Source organism: Parasteatoda tepidariorum, chromosome 9, assembly GCF_982258835.1.
Source record: "Parasteatoda tepidariorum strain Cologne lab strain chromosome 9, Ptep-v5.0, whole genome shotgun sequence".
Taxonomy (NCBI): Eukaryota; Metazoa; Arthropoda; class Arachnida; order Araneae; family Theridiidae; genus Parasteatoda; species Parasteatoda tepidariorum.
In genome coordinates, this window is record NC_141763.1 from 72,966,439 (window position 1) to 72,993,758 (window position 27,320).

The 27,320-nt window shown below is 26.6% G+C and overlaps 1 protein-coding gene across 19 annotated transcripts in view; it reads right to left on the reverse strand.

Moving 5' to 3' along the window:
* LOC107437615 (forkhead box protein P4) overlaps positions 1 to 27,320 on the reverse strand; it is a 297,109-nt gene that overhangs the window by 103,704 nt on the left and 166,085 nt on the right. For all 19 annotated transcript variants that reach the window (XM_043044143.3, XM_071186859.2, XM_087152137.1 and 16 more), the window contains exon 3: positions 9,925 to 10,059. In XM_043044143.3, coding sequence (XP_042900077.1) covers positions 9,925 to 10,038 — 114 coding nt within the window. In that variant the 5' untranslated portion in view covers positions 10,039 to 10,059. The remainder of the gene's footprint in view (positions 1 to 9,924; positions 10,060 to 27,320) is intronic.

The following is a 27,320-nucleotide window of genomic DNA, read 5'->3' on the forward strand; positions in this document are numbered from 1 at the left end:
TAATGAGGCACAGTTGCAAATACAATTCCCTTAAGATTAAATTATATTGGAATCTTTCAAATTAGTTAAATGATACAAACTAACGATAACATGATAGTTTTATGTTAGAAACGATCAATTTGAAAATGATGAAAAGTAACAAAGTAATTCTTTTAGTAAAAAATTTGAACTATCAGAAATTGCGTCCCTGTCGAAACTGTAAAAGTGTTTTCCTGCCTGGTTATATTCAACGCAGAGAAACTATCCAGTCTTCAAGAAAGATTTCTAAAATGTCTATGAAATTTTAACATAACTAAATTTTGTTTGCCATAATTTAAAAGGGGAATTTAATGTAACTGCGATGATTAAATATGAAATTTATATTTTTCTTATTTTTAGACACTCGAAAATATGCACCTCCAAGGGTAGTTAGTCGTATACTATTAATGTTTTAATCGATAATTTTTACTAATTTGAAGTTAAAAAATAAAAACGAAAATTTTTTAATTAAAAAAACCCTATATTAATGCCTTTATTTTACTGATGCTTTATAAACACTTTCAAATAAGACATTGCAAAAGTTCTTTATTACGTGCTAAAAGACATCAAAAAGGAAAAAAAAATTCACGCGCGTAAGAATAACATAAACTTCTTTTTTTATTAGTCCGGTACAAATTCATTAGAAAGTAATGAAATATTTATTTGCTTCACACAAATACATTTTAAAATGTTTCTTATTTCCTAATAAATTAGAACGAATTAATATGTTGTGTGCAAATTCATTATAATAAACTCTTCTTCTAATTTTTATAAATGGGAAAGATGTTTGTTTTTACGCAATGTCGTATTCTGGCTTGTGCAGAAAAACTTTTACAGTCAAATAAATGATGAAAAACCGGAAACGTGATTTTTCAAAATGATTAAAACATTTGTTTCTAGTTTTATATAACCAAGTTACCTTTCATCCAACAATTGTATTTAAAAGATTTTGCTAAAATGCCAATAAAGCATTTTCCTAAATTCTTAAAACATTTACATATTTTAGAACAATTCAAAATATATTCAAAAGCAATTTAGAAATTTTAATAAATTTTGCACTTGCATTTTGCATTCATAAAGAAAATAGAAGAAAAATTAACTATAATTTGAACTGTGTTGAAAATCAAAAGACACATATTATATTAATTACTTTATTTATTGTAATTGTTCAAAAACAAATCTATTAATTATTAAAAGTATATCTATTAGTAAATCTATAAATCTATTAATTACAAAGTATAAAAGCGTAGTAAAGCTATTATTTATTTCCCTCAAAATGTAAATACGGTTTAAAAAATTATTAATAGATTTATTAGCAGTTTTTATTAGTCATAGAGTATATATTATACTGTTTTAGTTCTTTAGTTATTGATAATACAATGTAAATACGTTTTATTATATATAACTAATGTAACTAAATTATAATACATACAACATACGTATTTATAAGTTCACTTGAAATAATTTGAATTCTCAAAACCGAAATTTAATATAAATTTAGAACACACATCAATCCTGAAAAAAATAATTAAATAATAAATCACAATTACTTGACAGACGTCAAAGTAATCTATTTATAGAGTGATAAATATATTTCGTTACAAAATACATTTTAGAAGCTATATCAAAACCCTAAAATTTAAAATCCCATTTCCTCGCAAATCAAGTATATTTATCACCACTCTTTAAAGCCAAACAGCGCGGTGTCATATCCCCGCTTGGCGGAGAATAAAGCAAAAGCATAACCAACTCGCCAAAGTACACTATTTATCATTCCATACATAAAAGCGAGTGGTGGAAAAAAATGAAAACAGAAAACACACGATAAATAAAAATACAACAAGCAATTCCCACGAAAAAAAAAAGAGGATTGAAACCGGAATTTATTTATTTGGTTGAAGGATGGAGAAATTTGTCAAAAGCAAAAAGGTGAAGAATACGAGACTGCATTTAATACTTCCAACAACTTAAATACTTCTTTTGTACACGGAAGACGGGAAAAATAGAGTGCGGGTGTATCTAGGAGTTAGGGATAAAATTGTGGCACCGAGTTTAGGAAGTAGGAGCAAAGGAGATGATAACAACTGGATACAAAAAAAGATACAACTAGCTTCCGCTTTTAGAAAAGTTGCCGAAAACGGTATACTTGGCTAAATTGAGGGAAAATGGTATATGTTTATGATGAAATTGTTTTATATGTTGGCGTGCCAGGGTCTGATAAAAATGTCTTTATTAAGACATATATTTTAGTAGATATGGGAAAAATTTGTAATAAGACGTTTTTAATTATTTGAATTTATGTTTATTAAATTTATTTTAATTCATAATGCCATAATGAAAGGCTATACTTTTCAAAGAGCTATATTTTTTATAATAAGATCAAATACAAAATACACTTTACGATTACGTTGTTTAGTAGATAATTAATGTTATGATTTAAAAAGTCTTAATACAAAAAGTTCGTGCCTTAAACAAGTTCATTTTCTTATGAATATTTTAAAAAGCTACCAAATTGGTGATATGATAAATATTAAATTCTCTGAAAACAAAATGCTCCTCAAACGGCTTATATTTCAAATTAGTTCATTTTATTAAATATATCTGATCAAGCTACCACATTTGTCCAATGAAAAATATTATACATTGCACACTAAATGCTATTTAGAAACGCGTTTTTTGGTTTATGTATTTAATAGTGATGTTTAGCAAGTTTTAGTAAATACGATATGAATAAAAACAGCTAAATTTCATACGAATAATTGAATTAATAACAAAATTTGTCATATGATAAAAATTCAATTCCTCGTAGGCAAAATATATTTCAGATACGCTTAGTTTTGTATACGTAATTAATGATGTAATTTAAGAAATTCTAATAAATACTGTTCATATTTTCAATAAATTTATTTTTTAAGGAGCAGTTGAATAAATTACCAAATTTTTCCTACACTAAATTTAAATTTATTGCATAGAGTGTACACTTTAAGAAGCGGGAAGTTTTGAAGATGGATTTAATAGCATTTAAAAAATTTTAACAAATATGGCTCGTATTTTAAACTAGTTTATTTTTTTAATGAAATTTCAATTAGTTACAATTCGCCTTAAAACAGAAATTGAATTTTTCTCAAAAATTCTAATGGCTCATATTAAGTTGTTCCAAAGAATTAGCTTTAGAAATTGTACAAATTTCAGATTTAATAAATTAATTAAGTACATATCTGTTTATTTTTTGTTAAAATATAGTGACTTTGTTTTTCAAAGTTCAAGCCATGTTCAATTAAAAAAAGATTTAGAGTTTCTTTCAAAATTCATAGAAAAAAAATAATTTCATAAGAATAAACACTATACCTGCATACTTCTAAAATGTAATTAAAAACAATTTGAGATAATTTTAAGAATTTAACTATACTAACACTTTGTTAGGATATTCAACGCGTTAGGATGATATGCGTAAATTAAAATTAAAATTCTCTAAATTAAAATAAAAAAGTTCAGTAACGAATGAGAAAAACTCAATTGCTTTAATCAAAATACAAAATAATTATAGTTTACTGATTTTAAATATAATGACAATTCGAACAAACGTTTTCTCTCTAATAATACTCATTATTGTCAAACTACATATATCAGTAGGTTGTATTTCGCATAATTTCTAAAATCTCAAATTAAAACTTAATAAAAAATACAAAACCAAATGAATTCCTTAATTTTAAAACAACAACGAAACTTGAACAAGACGTGACAGTTCATTGCAAAAACAAAATAACATTTTATTTTGTAAAGAAAAAACGGGGAAAAAAAAAGAAAAATCTTAAGAGTTATTTAGCACTTTTAAAACTTACACCACTCTGCTTCTTACCGTTCTCACCAGACAAAACAAAATATTTTATTTTTATTTTTGGTTGCACTTTTTCACCTTTTCTTTTCTTTTTTGTTCATTTTTTTATTGTTGTTACATACTACGTGTATAAACTGTTGGCTTATAATTTCCTGTTCTCCTCGTGAAATTTTTTTTTCTCACCAACTATTTTTTATCATGAATTTTTCTATTCTTTTCTCTACTTTTTCAGGAAAAATAAGTTTTGACCTAACACACACACACATATATATATATATATATATATATATATATATATATATATATATATATATATATATATATATATTGGTTGATTGATGAAACGGAGTTACGAAGGCATTGTTACTCATGGTTAGAGAAAAGAATGTAAGGGATCTTATAAGGGGTAAGAGGGTGGTTTTACTTCTGATGTAAGTGAAGAGAGGGGTGCAGAAAAATATTTTTGTATTTTCTTGCTGAATTTATTTCTTAAAAGTGAGATGCGGAGTTGGGGTATTCGAAATTGATGAACAACAACGGACAGAGCGCGAGGGGTTGTCAGGATACGAGGCGTCACAGGAGAAAAAATCGTTTGAGCCTGGAACTTTTATAAGGGGGTTGTTTTAAAAATGTTCGTATTTATTTCTAAAAGAAACTCAGAAGTTGTAAGCCTAGAAATTTGTGTTAGCTTTTCAAAAAAAAAAGCGAAAAAACAATTCGCATATAACTAAAAATATTTCTGAAAATAGTTACATCACATACTTACATATTCAAAACATATTTACAAAATATGGAATTTTTTCCGTCTTACTTGATTAGAAGTTACGCTCTACTGAATAACATTTTATTATTGCTATTTTATAAATTGTAAAGCAATTTATTTAATTATCTTTGATTTGCAAGTTAATTAAATTAATTCGAATATTTATTATACATTTGCTTTCGAAATGGCCGCTAAACTTGAGATTTACATTATATTTTTATGATTTAACACACATATCTTTATTATATGAGCTAGTAATGTACATATATTTTACTCATACATAGTTTTGAACATACATATTTTTATCGATGCAGAGGTTTTTATTATCAGGTCAATTTCAATGATTAAGTTCATAATTAGAGAAGTCCATGTGTAATAAAATAACTGACAGAATTCTTTGTTAAATTTTTTTTGACTTGCACTTTTTTATTATTTTATGAAATAGTTGCTGATGAAAAGAAAATTTATATAATATATTAGCAATACTATAATATTAAACGTAAAATCCAAATCAGAAGGCAAAAGGTCTCAAAACAGTTTTTCATGAAATATATAATGACAAAATTAGTGTCGCATTAAAGTTGTTAAAGAAGAATCCATGTCATTTTTAATTTCATTAAAATTAGCAGTTAAAGAAAGCTACAAGCTGATTAACCATGAATTAAAATAGAAAATAAACAATCCAATTACTGATTCAAATGAAATATTATCAAATTTCGAGTGAACAAGTTCTTATCGATTGTTAAAATCTTCGATTTGAATCAACTACTTCTAATCATCATTTTTATGTAACTGTTCCGAACTAAAATAACAGAATTACCGAATCAAGCAAACTAATTAGAATCAGTGTTTAAACAATAATAATCAGTAATGAAAATATCGGAAATTTCGATTTAGTTCTTAACTCTAGCTCGGATGAATAAACAATTTTGTTTCAAGAGTCTATATTATCTTAATTACAAAAATTTAAAACTTATACAAGTGCAATTGGGGTCATTAGAATCATCAAAATTACTTACGAAAGATAAATTTACCACAATTTATTAAAAATTAAATACTTTCACAGTAAGAATTAGTGAAGTAACAGTAGAAAAAAAGGTAACAACACACAGAGAAAAAAATTCTGGTAAAATTACTGAACTATAAGCTAAAAAAACAACATAATTTTGGTTAATAAAATCAAAGTAAATTATATTTAAACCATTCATTTGGTAATTTTTCTGTTTATATGATTTCTATCGGAAAATTTGGTTTTACAGGAAATTCTTGCTTTTAAAATCATAGTTCTTATTACCAAACATTTAGTAAAAATACAAAACCTAAAAAAAATGCCACCAAAAGTTATGACAGGCTCTAAGGTATCATGATAAAATTACAAACTCTATCACATATTTTAAAGCTATATTTTACTGTTAATTTTACCAAAATCATTATAATTTCAGCAAAAATAAAGTGCTTCATTAAAAATTACGGAGTGTTCTACCATTGAGTATTTTTGTTGGTGTTTCTATGGAACCATAAACACGGCAAACTTTACAGTATTTTGGTAGTTTTAACCACACTTATTTTTCATAGTTGAATTTAATCAGGATTTTTAGAAAAATGTAAAAAAATTCAACAAAATAACATATTAAATACTTTTATTTAAGAAAAAAATACTAAAAATTATTTTTAATAATTTTTATATGGTCCCTAAAATCACTGGCTGTACGGAGAGATCAGCTGAAAGTGCATTTAAGGAGGCGAAATAAGAAGGGGCGTGGAGGGCTAGCCAAAGTGTCAGAGTCATAAAACAAATCTTTAACGCAGTTACCGCGCCACTCAACTCCGATACACTAGAAAGCTGATGCCACCGCTTTTGTTACAATTCTATTCGATGACAACAACAACAACAAACAGCGTCTTTTTTCAACGGCACCATTTATTACATTTATTTATTTGTGGGATACTGGCATCGTTTTTTCTCTTCCAAAAAACTTCTCCTTTTGCTTTTGGGATTTGGAATTTATTTATTTATTCTTTTTTTTTCTTCCTATCATTGCCTTTGGAGATGTTGATTTCGTTTTCACGTTTGTTCGATTTTCACTTGAGAATTTCTGAGTTTTTATTTATATATTTTTTTATTTAAGAGTTTATGTTGACGGATTTGAATTCATTTATTGACTTTTTCTTTATATCTTGAATCAGACTTCGTTTTTCTAAGGAGAAAAGTGATTTTGATACTTTTTGTGTTTACGATTTATTTCACTCAAATAGGAGGCATTTATATTTTGAAGTGTTTAGATTTGTCAGAGATTTATTCAAGTCATTTTTATTTTATTATAAATCTTTATCCCTTAAAAAAATTGAGGAAAAAAATAACTAAAATACTTTAGTTTAGAATAAACATTTGCATTTAATATTTCTTATTTTCCTTTTTTTAATACAATTTAAAATGTAAACTTAGGAAAGTTGCAGATATTATGATTTTAGTTAAATTTAAATAATTTTTTTAGAATATTAGAACTAAATTTATAATAGGTAATAGAATTTATATTTAATAACTATCTTAAAGAATACAAGATGATAAATAATAATTTATTATTATAGTTTTTTAGAATAATCAATTATCACTTATTATACGAAATTATCATTTTGTATTGCTTGAAATAGTAGACAAGATATATATTTATATAAGTGTGCACCATATTCTTATAAATGAAATATTATATAGACAATATTGTAAATTTGTATATTAAATATATGGATATTGTCATAAATACTATGAAATAACTCATACTTTTAAAAAGTAATATATAAATAAGACGTATTTGATAAATATTATAAATGTAATTAAATAATTAGAATTTTAAAATAAAGCTGAAATTTTACTTTAAAAACTGCCAACTTTATTTCTCGAAAACAATTCTTTTTTTTCTAAAATAACGTTAAAAAAAGTTTAAAAGGATAACTAACAAAACTCATAAAATTTTACGATGCTTTAAAAATAATAAATTAACTTCATCAAATGAAACAAATTAGCATTAATATGAAAATTTGACTTTTTTTATTAATATGCATAAATACAACACAGTCTTTTGAACATACGCAAAGTAAGCTAGTTTTTCAGGCATTATTTATTTATTACTTGATATAATCATACATTTATTCCTCCCCGTTAGAGTCATAAAACTGGGGAGAATCAAAATAAATCTAAAAAAAAAAAAATAAAGTTCGTTAAAAACGCTTTAGAGATAAGTTTACCCATAAACAGAAATAACAAGCTGCCATATAAACTTTTTTCAGAACATTTTTTCATGGGTATTATTAGCAAGAACCCCAAAACTAAAAACATTACAAATGAGGCACGGTAACTAAGGTATATGTTGACAAAAAAAAATTTTTTTTTTTGCAAATCATCCCACATCAAGTACAACTAAAAAAATGACAAAGAAAATATTTAAAAGCACATAAAAAGAAATCATCTCATTTTTTAATATTTACTCTTTTTTTCCCAACTTCCCGGTGACAGAACGGAATAAAAACTAACTTCCAACTATCGCGAGGAACAGCATTTGGCGTTATCTCGCCAAGAGCGAAATGCGTTTTGGAGTTACGTTTTGTAAGAGTATCAGGGGACTATCAGAGGGAAAAAATATCTCTTTTCCCTGAACCACACACATCGCTGTGTCATTAGTGGGGCCATCAGGGCTGCATAGGAGAACTCAGAGGCCCCACCTGATGTTCCTAATTTCCCCCATTAGACGACCAACAACCCATTTTTAAAAGCATTTCACAAGATATAGTATCTAGTGGTACTGCTCTTTTGCCAACGAACTTGTCTATGTATATGAATGGGAAAACACGGTGAAAATTTATATATACATATAACAACGCTGATGCATATTAAGTGTTGGTACGGTTACGGATATTAAAGAATATGAAGCGAGTATTTCCCTCTTTCCCCTTACCTCACTTTCCAGTGAAAAAGATTGGCGATGTTACAAGAGGTCGAAAAGGCAAGAGTCATCAAGTCTGTAATTATTTAATTAGTTATTAATCTCTCTCGAGTTTGGCGGTGAAGGCGGCAATGATAGCACACTTAGTAAAAATTGGCGCTTTCCGCCTTTGCAGCAATGATTGGGTTTTTCGAATTTTATTTCGAAGTGCTTTGAGTTTGCTCTTGCTTTAATTTTTCTCACTTTTTTAATGTCGATAACAGAGTTTATTTAGAGAATTAATAATTGCATCTTTTTCGTGCTCAGTACAGGACAAAATTAAATAATAAATACATACTTTTGTTGCATATTTATTTCTCCAAAATTTTATACTGTTTATTTTTATACACAGCTCAAGCTTATAAAAAAATAATTGATAAAACAAAATATTTTTTTCGAAATAAAATTGGCAAAATTTCATACTGTATTATGAAGATAAAATAGGAAAAATTTGATTTTGTTTTGAAAATTGAAAAATAATAATTTTTTGGTTTAAATACTAATTAACACTAAACATAAATAAATATCGGATTCTTACAGATTCTTACACAAGTATTTAAACAAAGAAACTTAAAAATTAGGAAACACTATTTTCATTCTAATTCTAAACCTTATAAGTGATTCTAATAAAGAACAACTCTTGCGCAATAATTTTTAAATTTATAAATTTTTCAAAAACATTTTGCCACACTCAAATTTTTTTTCTAGAAATATTTCGAATTTAAAGTTTAAAGCAAAACATTTAAAAAAAAAAGTTCTTTATATTATTAAAAAGAGAGTTAGTTTCTCAAACATTATTTTGAAGAGGAAAAAAATTTAATACTGAAATGAAACTGCTTTTCTACTAAAAGTAAACGAATTAAAGTATATTTGTGCCAAAATTACACCTGTCTTTGAAATTTACTCTAAAACAAATATGCTTCAGACTGTAAAGATTGTCTTAAAATAATCCTAAATCTTAGAGCTTTAAAAATACTAAAACGTTAAGCAGGGAAATAATTGAAGTCTTGATTGGGAAATTTTCTTAAATGAGTTGTTTTCGAACTATAATGTATCAAATTATACATTTTTAAAAATAAATCGAGTTGATTTTAACTTAAAAAGTCTCAAATCAGAAACTGAAAGTAAACAATGTCTCAAATCATAAATTTGTAAAAAAGTAATCAATCTCTTTTTAGGCCAAAATTATAAGTATTAAAAAATGAATTGAGTTATTCCCACACTAAATAAGATCAAATTATAAATTTCGAAAACTGAACCTAACTGTTCAAATTAAAAAAATTCAAATAATCAATTCCGAAATAAATAAATAAAATAAAAAATCTGACCTGAGGTTCACCATCTTCTGGTTCGGCATTGCCGTTAGGTGTGTCCGCAGATCTTGGAGCTTGATTTTTGGACAGATTGATCGCGACGTCTCCATCTTCCTCATGCTCCATCATGCCATGTCCCGTCTTAGGAACCTAAAAATAAAATAATAAAAAAATGTCAATCTACAGGAATATAATAGTAATCTCACGATCTGTTTCAAAACTCTGTATTTCATAAATGTACTTGAAGTTTCATGGACTAAGAGAGATGAAATTTGAGATTGAGACAATTCATGAATAGATAAACATCGATGATTTATAGTTTTTACTCGTTTCACTTCACTTTATCGTTTAAAAAAGGATTTCAAAGCTTTTTGTTTAAAGATGTTAAAAATTTTAAAGTTTAGATAAGCATTTAATGTAAAAATAAGTCAATATGTATTTTTTGTGCATTGTCCATCATGAACTATATAAAATATTAATAAATTTTTTTAAAATTTTTTTAGCAATTACAATACCTATTGTAAGGTTAATTTACGTAAAATTCCTTTTTTCAAAATGTTGGGAAGATGAATTATTAAATGTTTAACCAAACAGAAGTGGTTAAGTGAATTCATCCTCAGAGTCTAAATGTTTTAAAAATTAAAGTACATTTAACATCACGAATAATTAGATTCATTTTTAATAGACTCAGAAAATTAAATTAATGAAATAAATAAGAAAAATATTTGCAAATAAACATCATATACACGTCATATAAGTAAAATTGTGTTCCATTCATTGCTATGTATAAGAGACAATTAACTTTTTCCAATCTTTATTAAGCATTTTTTATTTAAAAAAGTGTATTAAATAGTTTTGCTAATTTTCACCCACTTTTTGTTTTCTACGTATTTTTTTTCTATAGATTTTTAGCTCTTTGTAGATAAGTTATTTTTTGATGGCATTATGTCGTAATAAAATACACTGTTACACATACAGTTATTTTATGGCGATATTTAAGGCTCTGATATTTAGATCTTGATAGTTTCAGGTACTTTCATTTTATGATATGCCATTTTAACATTAAAATTCTTGCTTGTGAAAAATTAAAAGTATTAATGTAAGGAATAAGTTGCGTCAATATTATAAATACGAATGTATTTATTAAGAAAAAAATATTATGTGACATTAAGCAATATTATTTTCATTTACTGATATATTTTTGTCATAATTTAAGGTGTTTGCGGGTGCCAAGCTTGCCAGGCGCAAACGTATATTGTACCCTAGAAAATGAACAGTAAAGCTAAGGGGAAATACTAACCATGCCTTACATGGAAAAGAGATTTACGGGTTTAAAGAATATCGAAGTAGAAATCAAACAAAAGAAGAAGTAAATACAAATCGAATAGATATTTAGTAATCGTTTCTATTTTTAACACGGTATAACAATTAAAGAACTCTTTAAACCTAGATCTTAAATATATAAGCGTTATATCTTTAATGGTGAAGATAAAACGCATTTGTTGTACTGAGTCAGTCAAAATTATTGCCAGTTGATGCACTTGAATCATGTCTAATAAATGGTTTAGTATTAAAATGTTGTATAATTACACGGATTTTAACATATGGGTTTATTATAAAGTATTTTTAATTTATGATAGCTACTAAATACAGTTATTTAAAATCGAATAAATTTATCTTTGGTATGACTAACGCAATTTGAATTTAACTCATTACCAGTCATTAAACGAATGAAGCATTAGAAAAACACCTCCATAATAGAGTTTTCAGATTCATTATCGCATGTATTAACGGCAGGTGTAACCAATCGTTTTATTTCTTTTTGGAGATAAAAAAGCACACACTTTGAAAAACAGTTTAGAAAAAATACCCACATTTCACGCACACCTTGCTTAAAAAATACACACCCCACACACAGGTGGTAAAGACAATCATACCTTTTAGGGGAAACTTCATCCACAAAACTCCTCCAAAAAAAATTTATCCTCAGTGGAGGAAGGGAAAAAAATCCCCATCCCCTCGTTTGGCGTCAATTAAGATTAGTCGTAATCAACAATGGCGTCATTAAAGATGCCACAAATGAGCTATAAATTTTGATAAGCATTACGTCTTAAACTTCATTAAGGACACAAGGGGGTTATACAAGAGAAGACCCTCTTGGGTCTGCCTCCCTCCCTCGCAGACGATTGGTTCGTTTATCGTTTGTGATAGATAGAGAGAAGGTAAAGTCTCTCGTTAAAATACAGTTAGGGTTAATTTTTATATGACCAGAGAGGTTTGGCGATGCAATCTGATTGATTTCTGCATGTTTTCTCCAAATCGGGATGATTTCTCTGAGAAGAATTGAGGAAAATGGAGTGAAGTGATGCGGATCATTAAATCATTGGATGCTAAAGAAGAGGGTCTAAGACTTGTGGTAATTAGTCTCGTCTTTAGGGACCATCTTTGATTTATCGTTGCAGCAAGCGAAAAGGTCTAGGTAAAAACGAGTAATCGATATTACATGGAATACATATTATAGGGAAAATGAATTGCTATCATCTTAAAAAAAAGTTATATGTGCATAAAATTAAACATTTTAATATATTTCTTTGATTTCTGAACTTAGTAAAATAATAGTTTTAACATTGATAGCTGGTTTAGGTAACAGGTAGCAATGTCTCATAATAAATGCAACTGGTTTCCTAATTTTAACGTTTTTCATTAAATACAAATAAGTTGTAGCTATATAAAGTTATATTTATATTTTTTTTAAATTCAATTTAAAATATCAACTTCTTCTTTATTTTAAATCACCTTGTGATTTAAAAAGAAGTAACAACTTCTTTTTAAATCACAAGGTGAGTTTAATAGTGCTCGGACAAAAACTAAACAATGTTAAAAACTGAGCAAATATAAATATTAAAATTTTGATAAGTCAGTAACTGCAGGAGGGGGGATTTTAATTAATAATAAAACAATATAGTGCAAGTAAGGCTTACACTATGTTAAATTAATTAGAACGATGCTTAAAAATTTTTTGTGAAAGGTTTCATTTTTGTTAATTTCAAAACATTTATTTATATATTTGTGAAGTTTAAAACATTTACTTATATATTTGTGAAGTTTAAAAATGATATTCAAAAATAATACCGTCTTAGACTCAAAAATGAATCTAAGGCGGTATAATTTTTGAATACTTGGGGTTCTCTATTATTTGTTTTGGAGCTATTTTGACACATTTTTGCTCAATTTTGAGAAACCCTTTTTTACAATGTACGGCGAATAACGACGTCATAAACTTTATTTTTTCAAAGAAAAATTGTAGTAAAAGATAGATTATCTGACTCAAATTTCTCTTAAACGGACCTTTGGTAGAAAAATCGAGAATAGTATGGGATAGTAAAATAAGGAGCGTTTTTTAAAGTAACAACTACAGAACAGAACAAACAGAGGGTTTATAAATTTTTTTTTTAATTTTTATAAACTAGTTCTTATTGTTTGAATAAATATTTATTTTTCAAGTATTGAATTTATCATTTTTAGTAGCATTTTAATTTTTGTTTGGAATTAGAAAAAATGAATACACTCTTATCTTCATTATCAAAACATCCAGATAACATTAAAGGTCCTTGAATTACTTAAAAATAAAACTAAGACTTTTTAAATTCCTTAAAAATAGTTTAAAATCATCAAAAATGTGCGAACAACTTAAAAATATATTTGTAATAGATTTTTTTAAACGAAAATTATCAGTAATTATTCAATGCAAAGTTTTCAAAATTATTTTAGGTGTCCTTATTAAAAGGGCATTAGACATTTGATTTATTTAATAGAGTAAAAGACATATAACAACATAGTACTATGATGAAAGTATAAAATGCAAGTTTTCAGAAAGAAAATAGCATCACCTTTTCAATTTATTGACTTAGCTAATTCAATGAACCAAACACAATAAATGCTTTAAAAATTTCTTGGTTTTCATTTAGTGTTTTCCAAACAAAACTTATTTATTTTCATTTCAAAGTGTAAGACAACAAACGTTACCCCGTAGTTTACTTTATTAAAATATGTCGCGAAAAGGCAAAGCAAATTAAAACCAGTGTTTGTCGCCAATCATAAACACGATGTTGGGGACTGGATCAACAGTAAAATTTGTATCGGCTTGTATTCGGTATTTTGACAATATTGGGGGTGGAGGGGGGTGGCGAATTTGGTTGTTGCTCAAACTTTATTCACTCTGTTTAGATATGTCATCCTCATGGGATTTGTGAATTGTAAGAAAAACAAAAATAACGAAGTATCGGTTTTATCCGGTCCGCCATCGGTTATTTTCCATGCCTGAAGTCACAATTCGAACAGTAAACAATGAAAGGACTTGGCGACGATATTTCGAGAAACAAGGCTGTTTTATTTAATAAAGCAAATTGCGTCGACAGGAAAATGTTCAATATGTTTAAATTTGCTTTTCGTTCAATGCTGCGCTGTTGGCGATTCATATGGACAGTGTATTTTATTTTTACGTCAAAGTATATTGAATTTAGTGACGAATGTAAATAAGGGTTCATCAAAAAAATGTTTTGTGAAATTTTTGGTTTTATTATATAAAAATAAAATTTTTGAAAGTTATTAGATTAAATAACATGAAAACGGTTTCAATGCTTTTTAAAATATAAATGAAAGTTTGAAATTAAGAAGTAAATTGATAAAAAATTTTGGAAGTAGCATTACATACTTAGAAATGTAACATGATCATGAAATAAATTAATAAAAATTAGCAAATGAGTATTTTCGAACTAAGAGAATAAATATAGAATAATCTAGCTAAATTATTCGAATTAAATATAAGTAACTAAATTAGTAGAAAAGTTTTAATGCTATTTATATTTCAGCGTTTTACAAATTTTGTTTATGTATTTATTTTATTCTTTTATGAATTTGAAAACGATGATTTTTTTACATTTCACAACATACAATAATTTTAAAATTAAAATAAATAAATATTGTATTTGAAAATATGTATCAATGTGATTTAGGTTATAGAATTATATTTATTCAAAATAAATTCTATTCTTAAGCATTTATTAATAAATTTTAATTAACTCTTTTAAATAAAATAGCTCGAATTTCAGACGACTGGTTAATTAATACATTCTGTGGATTGAATATCTTCTCAGCGAATTTCAGCCGTACAAAGTACAATTTTTCATTGATGATTCTTAATTTTTATAACACATGTATATTAATTATACAGCATTTTAATAATTATTTATTGAGTACAAGATTTTTTTATTATTTAATTTTATAAAATTTCTTGAAAATACATCAAGGACTAAAGCTAAAACATTTTGTCTAAAATTTTAATCATTTATTTAAAATTTCTTGTGCTTAAACAAAATATTTAAATGGTAAAACGCATATAATTTTATAATACATTTGAGTTAAAACAATTTAAAACTTACTTTAACATTTTCAAAACAAATAGCGCATTTTATCAGCATGATTGAAATAAACTGGTAAGACTTTACGATCGTATAGATTACTTTAAATTTCTCGTCAAAAAACGGAGATATGAATGATAGAGATCTCAACGGAGCCGCTTATTTAAAGGTCTAAAAATGTTAAAAGTCGGAGATAAGCCATACGAGAGTTGCTATAATTGGAAGATGTTGTAACCATAGCGATAAAAAATGACGACATATGTATGGAGAAAACAAAAGATGCATGCACGTGAATTTTTAAGACACGTTCGTAAACTCAAATAGGCTCATTTTTTCATCAGAAATATTTATTCCCAATATAACAACACTAATGCACGCGGAAGGCTTCTTGAAATAGATAAAAAAAAACGCGGTAAGGTAACTATTATTTCATCCGAAACCCATATTATAATTTTTTTTTTAAATGTTCACGTTTTTGTAGTCACGTATTTTGAATTGTTATATTTTTATTAAGAAAGTGCAAGATGAAATGGATATACTAAACCGGAATTATAGATATTTTGAGAATTTTTCCGGCAGGTTTTTTAATCATATGAAACTTTAGCTCATTCATGTTTATTTCAAATTTTTACGAATCAACTTTTATAAGTAAAATGAGGAGAGATATTTTAAACCACAATTACTTTTTTTAATTATATGTAAAATTATTAATGCGTTTTTTTCAAAATCATACTCTCATTAAAATTAAATATTCTATAATTGGGAAAATATCTCTAAATATTAGAACGTATTCTATTTTATTTTCACTTAAAAATTGAGTACTATTTTATAATTGAGAAAACTATTTAAAAATATTTATACACATTTCCCAAACTTATGACTTTTGTGTACTCCTTCTAAATTTTTTGTAACGCTGTGTACCACTGACAAAAAAATGAATGTATTTTTTACTATAAAAAATTGCACAAAAGTTAAAAATCACAACTGGCTGTTGACACCACTAAACATTAACTATTAACTCTGCAAAAAATAACCAATAGTATAAATACGTAACCAAAAATTTTCGTGGCTAGCTTTGTTTTTGAATGAAATTTTCGTTTGTTGCAAGATATTTCGCGAAAGTAAGCGTACCCCCTTTAAACTGTTCCCGTACCTCTGGGGGTATGCGTACCACACTTTGGGAAACACTATTCTAGTGTATATTTTCATACGAATTCAATATTTCATAATTGGGATAAATATTTCCAAATATTAATATATATTCTATTATATTTTCTCATAAAGATTCAGTTCTTCATATTTAGGATACTATATCGAAGTATGAATAGGTATTCTAACGTATATTCTCACAAAAATCAAATATTTCATAATCGGAAAAATATTTTTATACACACTCTAGTGTATATTTTCATAAAAATTATGTATGGAAGAAAAGAAGTGTCTCTAAATATTAATAAGTATTCTAGTGTATCGCTAAATAACATAAAAACATAATGGTCTAGCACACTTTTTTATAGTTGTCGGAGTATTTTTATTAGCTGAAAAATCACATGGTAGGATCCAGTTTTTCCACATTGAATTCATATTATTTTGGTTGACATCAGCATGAAATTCATGAAAGTCATTAAGGTATTTTTATCCAATAAAAAGTTTTGCATTCCTAATTTAAAGGTTGCCTTTAAAACCTTTATTGCTATTACAGTTTTAATTTTGAATTTGTTTTCGAAATTAAAAGTTTACAACAAAGAGAATTGTTTTTTTAATTATGTAATTCGATGCTGCATTTTTAGATAAAGTTATTAAAATTTGTGTCTGATCTTATTAATCGTTCCCAATTATTATTATATTGCTGCAAATGATTTAAAACTTAATGATCAAGTTCACAATATGATGCACGCAAAAATTGTATTTAATATACCCGCCCGTTTGGTAGGCGAAAATATTAAATTACGGTCGTGTACTCACCACATTTGTTATAATAATATACTGTTAATTTTAAATTTTATTTTAAATAATGATTACTTAGAAAAATTATTTATGTTCATTAATAGATTTTAATAGAACTATTTGGACGCGAGAAATTAAGGCACAAACGCAAGCAAAAATTACCTTTCAGTAAATATATTTTAAATGAATAATTTCAACTCTCGTTGAAAAAACTGTTTTATGCCAAGAAACAAGCATTATTGCGAACCAGTCATAGGGGTTAGTGAGCGGCAGCGAACAGAGTACTTAGCTCTTTAGTATTCTTAAAAAAATTAAGTATTTTACATTAGGGGGACCGGAAAGTAATGTCGTCTAGGTGCATTTGATATTTGTTATCAAGATTTTATTTTTAATCAATAAGGCATTTACCCTAGATAGCGACAACCTTTCAACGTCGGATCGAAAAAAATTTATTGGCTTTAAAGACTAACGAATATTTAATACATCGAAACGACATTACTTTCCGGTCCCCCTAATAATTGGGAAACGGTCTATAAATATAAATACGTATTCTAACGTACATACTAACAAAAATTTGAAATTCATTACAGAAACTCTGCATATTCAGAGTGTCCATACGACACAATTATATATAATATAAGGAAATATAATTTGATGGCCAATGATTATAGAACAAATTGTACATCATATAATTTATAGACGCTTAGTTATTTTTGAAAATATGTTTCGAAATGTGTGCATTTCGGATCGGCATATAATATATATCCTTATATTTGGACATGACGAAGCCCTTCTTTTTACAAGAATCAAATACAACCACCGAAAAAAAAACAGAAAGCATAAACGGATTTGAGTCTTTTCAGCTACAGGTTTTATTCTAACATCAACACCTGTCGGAAACATCCCCCAATATCAATCAAAACTACAGAATGCTCAGCAGCTGCAGTGAAACAGACAACTACCGAGCCATCACTCACAGAATTAGAGCTTGTAAACTGGGGCGGCCGCGGGTTAAATCCAGGGCGCAGCCACCACAAAAGGGGCAAAGCAATTTTTATCTTGTGGTTTCACGCGCTCAGATTTCAAACGTTAAAAGAAAAACCTCCAAATCGTTTACTCTAACAAATGGTTCCATTTTTGGCGCAAAAAAAAAGGGAATTGCAATGCATTTATAGATATATGAAATGCCTAACAGTCATCATTCCACAACGCTATCTCCTGTTCACACTTTTGGCATTATCAAAGCATTGGCGCAGAGAAAAGAGGCGGAAAACTGCGATTGTCCTTCTACGATCCGAAGAGAAATGTATCCTCAACACCTCCTCCACCACACAAGTTGGCGATAGGGGGATAAAAGATGCTTTGAAATTCATGATACTTGGGGGTGGGAAAATTAATGCGTTTGATTTTGGGGACAATATTCTGCTTTCTTACTTTTTAAGACTTATTTATTGTTGATGTGCTTTCTTATTTCGCTTTAGCTAGATGAGGGAGCTTGTGAGTTAAAAGACTCATATCGCATTTTAGTGTGCGTGGAAAAAAATCGCGCCAAGTAATTTGGTAAGATCTTCTGGCGGAAGGGAAATGCTTATTGAATTATTTATTGAAAAATGATCGTTCAGGGCTATCAGGAAGGCACGCTGGTGCTGGGTATATAAATTTCAAGGGGCGGAATAGCTGTTCTTTTTTGTTTGAATTTTTTTATTGTTTTATTATAAAAGAATTTATTAATTCCTTATTTAATAGCAAAGTCTTTTTCAGGTTATGCATATAATGCTCTCTGATTTCTAAAGAAGTATTAAATTGTCTAGTTAAATTGTTAGAAATTAAAAAGAAAATTAATAAATTAAACTGGAAAAAAAATTCCACACAAAGCAAAATTAAAACTTAATGATTTCTATAAACAAATTTCTTTTGTGTTACGGAAATATAGATTTATATAAAAAACATTTTAATTAAATAATTAAAATAAAAACTTTCCATTTAAAATTATATTAATTTTAAAGTACCTATTAATAAATGTAAAACTATACAATAGAATGATTTTTTTTTTAATTTAAAGAGATCGATATGATTAGAATCTTTATTAAATAGCTGCATATTTAGAGATATTCTATTAAGTTTTATTGTATCTGAAATTTTTCTATACTTAAAGGTAATAAATATTGAATTAGTATATTTAAAATATTCCTTTACATCCTAAATTACAAAAAATAAAGTTATTTTAAAATTTATGATATTAATTTATTCTGATCAATTAATGAAAGAAAATTAAACCGATTATGAATTTTCAACTATAATTTGTAGACGATTACAAAAATGGCGCTATTAAAAAGTGGATTTTTCTAGAACATTATGTTTCATTTAGTAAAAGTAAATACCATAAAATTATATTTTTTGATAATTTATTTATTCGAAGTTATAACCTTAAACAATTATATTTAAGAAATGAGTTTTTTGCACTCTTTAGAATATGTTAAGGGCTGGGAAAAACGCTGTAAAAGTTGTTTTCTGGCAAGTATAGTGTTAGTGCAGGAAAGACATGCTCCCATGGTAAAGTTTTCTCAAGCAGTCGAAAATGGTTAAATGATTTACTGTTCAGTCAAGTAAATATTAATGCTTTCATAAAAGCACACATTGATTTAAAAAAACGATAAGTTAACTTAAAAAAGAATAAGATAAATTTAATTAGCGTGTATCTTATTAAAATAGAAATTACTTGTCTAGTGAAAGAAAATATAACATTATAGACTGGTTATACTGTTTAAATTAGTTGTTCATAAAGCATAATACAATAAGTTTTTCAGGAATGCTCAAATTTTAAAAAAATGTACTAATTATGCAGAGAAAATTAAAAACAAGTACAAGAAAGTTATAAACGAGGATAAATTTAAAAAAATATTTGCAATGCGAAAAGTACGAGGAGGTTTTAGGTATGCAAAAATTATATGAAAGTTCAAGGCATGAAAAGAGGGCACAGAGGTCATAGGCACGCGAAGTGTTTAAAAAGGAAAAACGCAAGCAAAGAAACGATAACCATCCAAAAATATTTAAATGTTATATCAGTTTCGAAATTTTTTAAATAAAAAAATTTGGTAATTTATAACAAAATAACTAAATATAATAATATAAACAAAACTGCATATATAGTAAGTTTTGTTAATTTCTACTGAGACGTAGATGATTATTAGATGGAATTGAAAACCTAACACAAAATTCAAATCACAATAATCTTCCTTCTTTTATTTTCCGAAATATATCTGCGCTTAAACTAAATATACAAAGAAAAAACGCGTATAAACAAGCAAAAAAATGTAATAGCATATTTACATTGAATTAATTTCAAAGTTTTGCGTTAAAAAAGGTAATTTTTTGACATAAAATAGCAAATTTAACTATTTCACTATTCTGCATATTCCAAATTTACTCGATTTGAATTTATTGCAGCCACATTAATCATCCCTTGCTGCACCATCAATGCTTCGCCCCATTTTTTTATTAATTGAATTTAATTGAAAATAATACACTGTAAAAATTCTGGATCAAATTACGATAAAAAGTACCACTAAGGGAAAATCCATTTTTACCAGTAAAATATTAAATTGAAATTTTTACAGTAATATTTGTTTAATCAGAGTAAATATTACCGTAAAAATTACGGTATATAAGATTTCTTTCTTGTTCCGCAACATGTACCGGTTAAGATATATTTTACAGTAGAAGTACCAACCCCTTGAAAAAAAGTTTTTTTAACTATTTTTAAAATGCACGAAAGTCACCCTCTACATCATAAAAAATTCCGAATAAAATTACGGTAAGAACTACCGGCACTCATGGTGCTGGTACTTTTTACTGTAAAATCCATCTTTACCGGTACATGTTACGTAGCAAAAAAATCTTATAAACCGTGATTTTTACTCTTATTAAGTAATTATTACTGTAAAAATTTCAGTTTAATATTTTACGGTAAAAATGGATTTTCTGGTACCGGTAGTTTTTATCGTCATTTAATCTGGAGTTTTTTACGGTGTACAGGGTGACTTTTGTGCATTTTAAAAATAGTTAAAAATACTTTTTATTTTAAAAAAAAACTTTTATTAAAAAATATGATTTATTTAAAAGTAATGATTTAATTTTACATGTCAATCTAAACTTTTATAAAAGAGTGTGAAAATAACTAATATCCAGAGTATATTACTAGAAAGTTATCCGGAGGTATAAGATACTTTTTATAGGTACGGAATGAAGACTGATTCTAGGATGCAGTTCGAATAAAAAAAAATCGAATAAATACAGAGTAGCTCAACCATAGAATAAAAATAAAAGACGAAACACTATATCGAGCTGGACTATGGGGGTCGGGGCATAGGCTGAGGCTGGGGGACGCGCCTAACTAAGTAGGCCCATCAAGAAGCAGGGCCGAGAGAATTTATCGCATCCGGGGAAACTCACAGTAATAAATGACTGCGGGCGCTCTAGTGACAAATCGTTTTCTTCTCTACCGCTTGCTCTGATGCGATTTGAGAATTTTTCCCTTCTTTTTTTCTTTATTCCTTTTTTTTTATCCCCATCCTCTACCCACCTCTCATCCCTTCGACAGTTTTTTTATTTTTATTTCCTCGGTTGTTGTTTTTTTTATTCTCCAAGGATCAGTATTTTTTCGTTTTTATCCTATACATATTACAAGGTAATCTTTTTATTCTGTTTTTTTTCTATGTACGTGGTTTTTATTTATTTGTTACATTGTTTTTTTCGAGAAAAGTTTTGTTGGTAAGAGGTTTTTGGTGGGCAACAGTTTGTTAGTTGATGTTTGTCTCAAACTAGGATGTTTTGAGGAAGTAATGACGGAGTACTGGTTTAACATTTTTTCACTCCCTCAAACATTTATATATTAGATAATTACTATTTTTATTTCTGAAATAATTTAAATTAATAATATTCTACTACTGTATTTCGGTAGAGAAATTATATTTTAAAAATATATAGTTAATTTTCAATCTATGTACAAGATATCGATGCTTTAAATTTTTAGTCGATGTGTTTAAATTTTCATTGACCGAAACTCTAACAGTAAGGTACAGAAAAATAAACCGGTCTACCTACTTGCATAGTTTCTCATACCATAAATCAGTTTATCTAACTTTTATAATACAATGATGCAAATGTAAGATGCCTTGACAGATATTAGAGAAAGTTTTGAATAAGTTCAAGGTTAATAAGTTATTCACTCATTTGGATGATTTTAATAAAAATATGAGGATTTAAATTTATATATTATAGATATAAATTACTTTAAATATTTAAAAAGTCTTGAATTAGAAATATTTCGGAAATTAATTTCGGAAATTAATTTCGTTTGAAAATTAAAGGCCAAGTTGAAATAGTTTAAAAGTAGTGAACAGTTAACAAACAAGTGTTTGTAAAATGATAAATAATAATAATTGATAAATGATAGATGTAAAATTATATCATGTTTGTAAAATGACATGTAAGTGAATAATGATTTGTTCAATTATTACTTTTAAACTAGTAAAACACAAAAAATTAATATATTTTGCTGCACTCACTAATTACAATTATTTTAAATAAAATACATTAAATGGTAAATTATGAAGTTAAGTTAAAACTATGTTACTTTTATTGTAATCAATATTGTAAAGCCTTTATAAGCCAGACTGATTAAAGAATTTTTTAAATATCTAAGAAATTATAATAATTTTATTAAATGCCCTATCTAATATTTTTATTATGTAGTTTTACTAAGTAATGATTTTATAAAATGTCCAAGGAATAAAACTGATACATGAAAATGTGCATTAATTTGTGTTATAGTTTCAATAAATAAGAGCTTTGGATCCGTTAGGCTCTAGTAAAAGCACAATCTGTATAAGTTGTTTCACAACAAGGTTATAACTGAGTATAAGTAATTTTTTAATAGATAGTTTCAGCTCAATTTTCAATGTTAAGAAGAAAAAAAATGTAAAAGTATTGAAAAATTTTCAAAATTGAGTGAGACGAAATTAAGTTTATATTAGTGATTATATACTATTAGTGATAAAACTGTAGTTACAAAATTTAGTATTTTTTAATAGTATTAGAAGTAAAAATGAGTCTTAAGTTATAACATTTAAAAATGTTTTAATAATAAAACATTTTTAACATGAGGAATAAAAATAAAAATGAATATTTATTTTAAAAAGAAATCATAAAATGTTTTCAATTTTGTAAATTTTAAAATTTATTTTTATACTTTGATTAAATATAATAATAATTAGAATATAAATCTGTATAACACAAAGCTTTAAGTGTTAAACCAATTTTTTTATGGTGGAGTAAACAAAAAATATTAAATCGATAATAACAGATATTATTTTAATATACATTTATCGAATGTTTTGTGAGCTCCAATTTATTCATGATAAAAATCATCTTAGTTACTAAGCATATTTCAAAAAGTGACAATTTTATATTAATTAACTATTATACATAAAATAAAATAAAAATATGAAAACATGTTTTCTACAAGTTACATACATCACTTCAGTGTTCTAAGTTCCGATTCATCTCGATGATGACCGTCGACTTGAAGTGCGATCTGTAAAAGTTGTTTTGCCGCAAGGTTACTTTGCTTGCCGGAAAGCCAAGGGAGTCAAGTTTTTACGAAATCGCTATATTCATAGTTAATATACGATATTATTACATGTTTTTAATCATTATTCTTCATTTCCAAATGAAAAACATTTGAAAAAAATAAAAGGGGAGAGAAAAGTTTATTAAATCAAAAAAGATTTTAATTGTAATTTTAATTATATGGCTATATGATGAAGTTTAATTAAATTATTATTAATTATAATTAAAAGAATAATTATATTATTAATAATTATTAGCTTAATTAAACTATTATTAATTATAATTAAAATAATAAATATATTATTAATAACTATGAGCTTAACTATATTATTATTAATTATATTTTTTAGAATAATTATATTACTATCAATTATAGTTATAAACTTAGTTATAGTTCAATAAATTATAAGACTAATTATATTCTTTAGTATTTGTTTTCTAAAAAGATACCAGTGACGGCAGTTTTTGGTAAATGTCTGAGTTCCCGTGCCTTGTAAGTTAAAGCTTTTTCTCGTGCTTTGTAAGTTGAAGGTTTTACCACGCTTTTTGTAAGTTGAAAGTTTTTTCCTGTGCCTTTTAAGTTAAAGTGGTAACTGCGATTTGTAAATTACTGCAGTTTAGTTAATAATGCACGAAACTTAAACCTTAAATGAATGAAATATAGCTCTACTTCACTTTCAAAACAATTTCTACAAATATTGCAATAAAATGTTAGTAGTGCATTAAGAAAAAAAAATTGGTAAAATTACAGTACAGAATCCTACTATTTTACAGATATTCTTTTAGCACGTCTGTATTTAAAGTTTTAAATGACACAGTTGAGTTAGTTTTTGATAAACAATATTTTCAGTATAAGCTTCTTAAAATGTACTTCAAATCTAAAAATAATTTAATTATTCAACTAAAATATGCCTATTAAATACAGATATGTACGCTTTGTTTGACATTTAAATGTTATCGTAACTTCAAAATCCTCCACAACTCACATTAATTTTAATAAGAAAAAGCTGATTCACTTGGAAACGCGGCTGCATAATTTAAATGTATACTATTGCAACTGAAAATGAAACTAAAAAATCAGCACTTATTCTAAATCATCAACCATTTTTTTGCTAATTTCATTAAATTCAATCAGATTTACTATACATTATTTCAGGAATATTAACTAACTAGTTAAATCATCACCTTCTATGTAACTTAGTAAGTAAGAGTACCGATAATACCAACCGCATAGTCGTAAAGCATAGACATAGTAACTACAACGCAAAGACACAGTTTTCTAAAAAATGATGATAAAAGAAATGCCAAAGTCTAAATTATATATCGGACATAGATAAATCTGAAATATGGAGACAGTCCCCAAAATATATGGCATCAAAAGCGAGCACTTTTATCTGGTAGGAATGCCATCATTGCCACAGTCCAGCCGATCACTGCAACGACTCAATGGCGGTAATTTGCTCGATAATTGCCACAATCCGTGGGCGCAAATGACAATCGCATTAAGAAGATACTGTTAGAGAATGCTTGAGGGCAAAAAGACGGTGAGAAGGGAAAAATAGTGGGGATTTTAGGTATAGCCTAAATCTTAAATTTATTTTCAAGAATCCCGATTAGATCTGGGTTATTATTAAATGAAAGATCAAAGAACAGTTATCAATTAGCTGATATAGATAATAAAGCATTAATCTTTTAGAATTTTAACTTTATGATCAAATATAAAAAAAATAATAATTAGTCAATGAATATTTTACAATGAAAAAATTAAAAAAAAAACCTTTTAATTTGTAATAGAAAAATATAATGACATAAAGGTAATTCAAAAAATATTTCACAATTTATGTTACGTTAATGAGGTCTCGTTTAATTGACTTTTACTGTGTTTGTTTGTTTGTTTATTGTTTCATTTTGTAATGTATTGACAATTAATGATACAAAATTGTGTGTGGTAAAAATGAGGCAACGAATTTTGAGTAAAATATTTTTGTATTGTTTACAATTTCTTGTAATTCTACATTAAAAATTTGAATCTTATTTTGCTTGACTATTTTGACATTGTTAAAATTTTATATTCAATAAAACCAATGTGATATCTACTTTTCTTCAAAGAAGCATATTTTAAAAATCGACAAAATTTTTTTTAAAAAAAGAATGGAAATGTATTTATAGAAGCTCATTGTTCAATTAATAATGTGCCAGTACTTTTTATCGAAAGCATATAAGTATTGTTAAACAAAAAAAAACTTACAAAAACTTTTTTGTTTTTGTTTATTGTTAATAATAAGTTTTTATAGTAAATATTTATATAAAAAAAGTTTTTTTTTTCTCCAAAATGTGTATTTTAGTTGAATGCAAAAACGGATGTTACAGAAACCGGTGTTTTAAATAAATGATCAGATGTTAGAAATTATACCAATTTTAACATTAAGTCTTTTTACTATATTTAATAAATATCAAAGTGAAAAACAAATCAAAGGTTTTGTCAAACTATGCAAACGGATTACGATATATTTAAAATTAATATTTCTGATAAAATAAAGCAAAAGTCAATAGTTAATTTAACCCAAAACAACTAAACATATTTCGAATAGACATTTACCAATAATTAATAATGTTATGGTAAAACTTTTCAAAAATTACATATTTTAAATTTTATCACTTATCTATATTTTATAAAATTTAAAGACAATTTCTTTTGAGCTAAGATAATTTATATGCCATAAATCAAGGAAATATTTACATAGCCACGAATTTAGTTTGCAGTTTGAGTAGAATGATTAGCAGAAGAGTTACATTGATTTAACTATAAGGGTTAAATGTAAGCTAAATTGTCCAAATTTTAAAGACATATACAATATTCAAAACTGAAAGTGGCGGTTAGTTCTTTTAATTTAAAAATTTGCTAGAAAATAATTGTTATTACAATTTAAAATGAACGGGGCAGATTTCATTTATTTTCTTAAAAACTTGGTATCATTACCAAAAAAAAATTATTTGAAATATAAATATACTATCATAACCATAAAATTCAAGCATTCACGTAAGGAAACTGCCTTTTGTGCAACGAGAAATAAGACAAAAAAAGTTCTCGCCACAAATACTGACTCCAAAAATATAAAAATTCTTTCATATCAACTCAATTACTGCACTTGTCCCACTTGTGATGGATTAAAGGAGGAAAACCGTCACAATTTTGGTCACGGATCACAAATACAGAAGCAGAGAGAAACACATTTCGAACAATAGAACAAGGAAGCACAGGACCGTCAAACGAAACGCGTTATTGAAGTGTACTGCTTAAAAATACGTTGAAGAAAATATTTCTATTTTTGGGGTGGCATCAGTTATGAAATTCATAAGAAAAGCATCTGAGTTGTGTCCAACGTTATGGAATTCATTCTTTATTGCATTTTG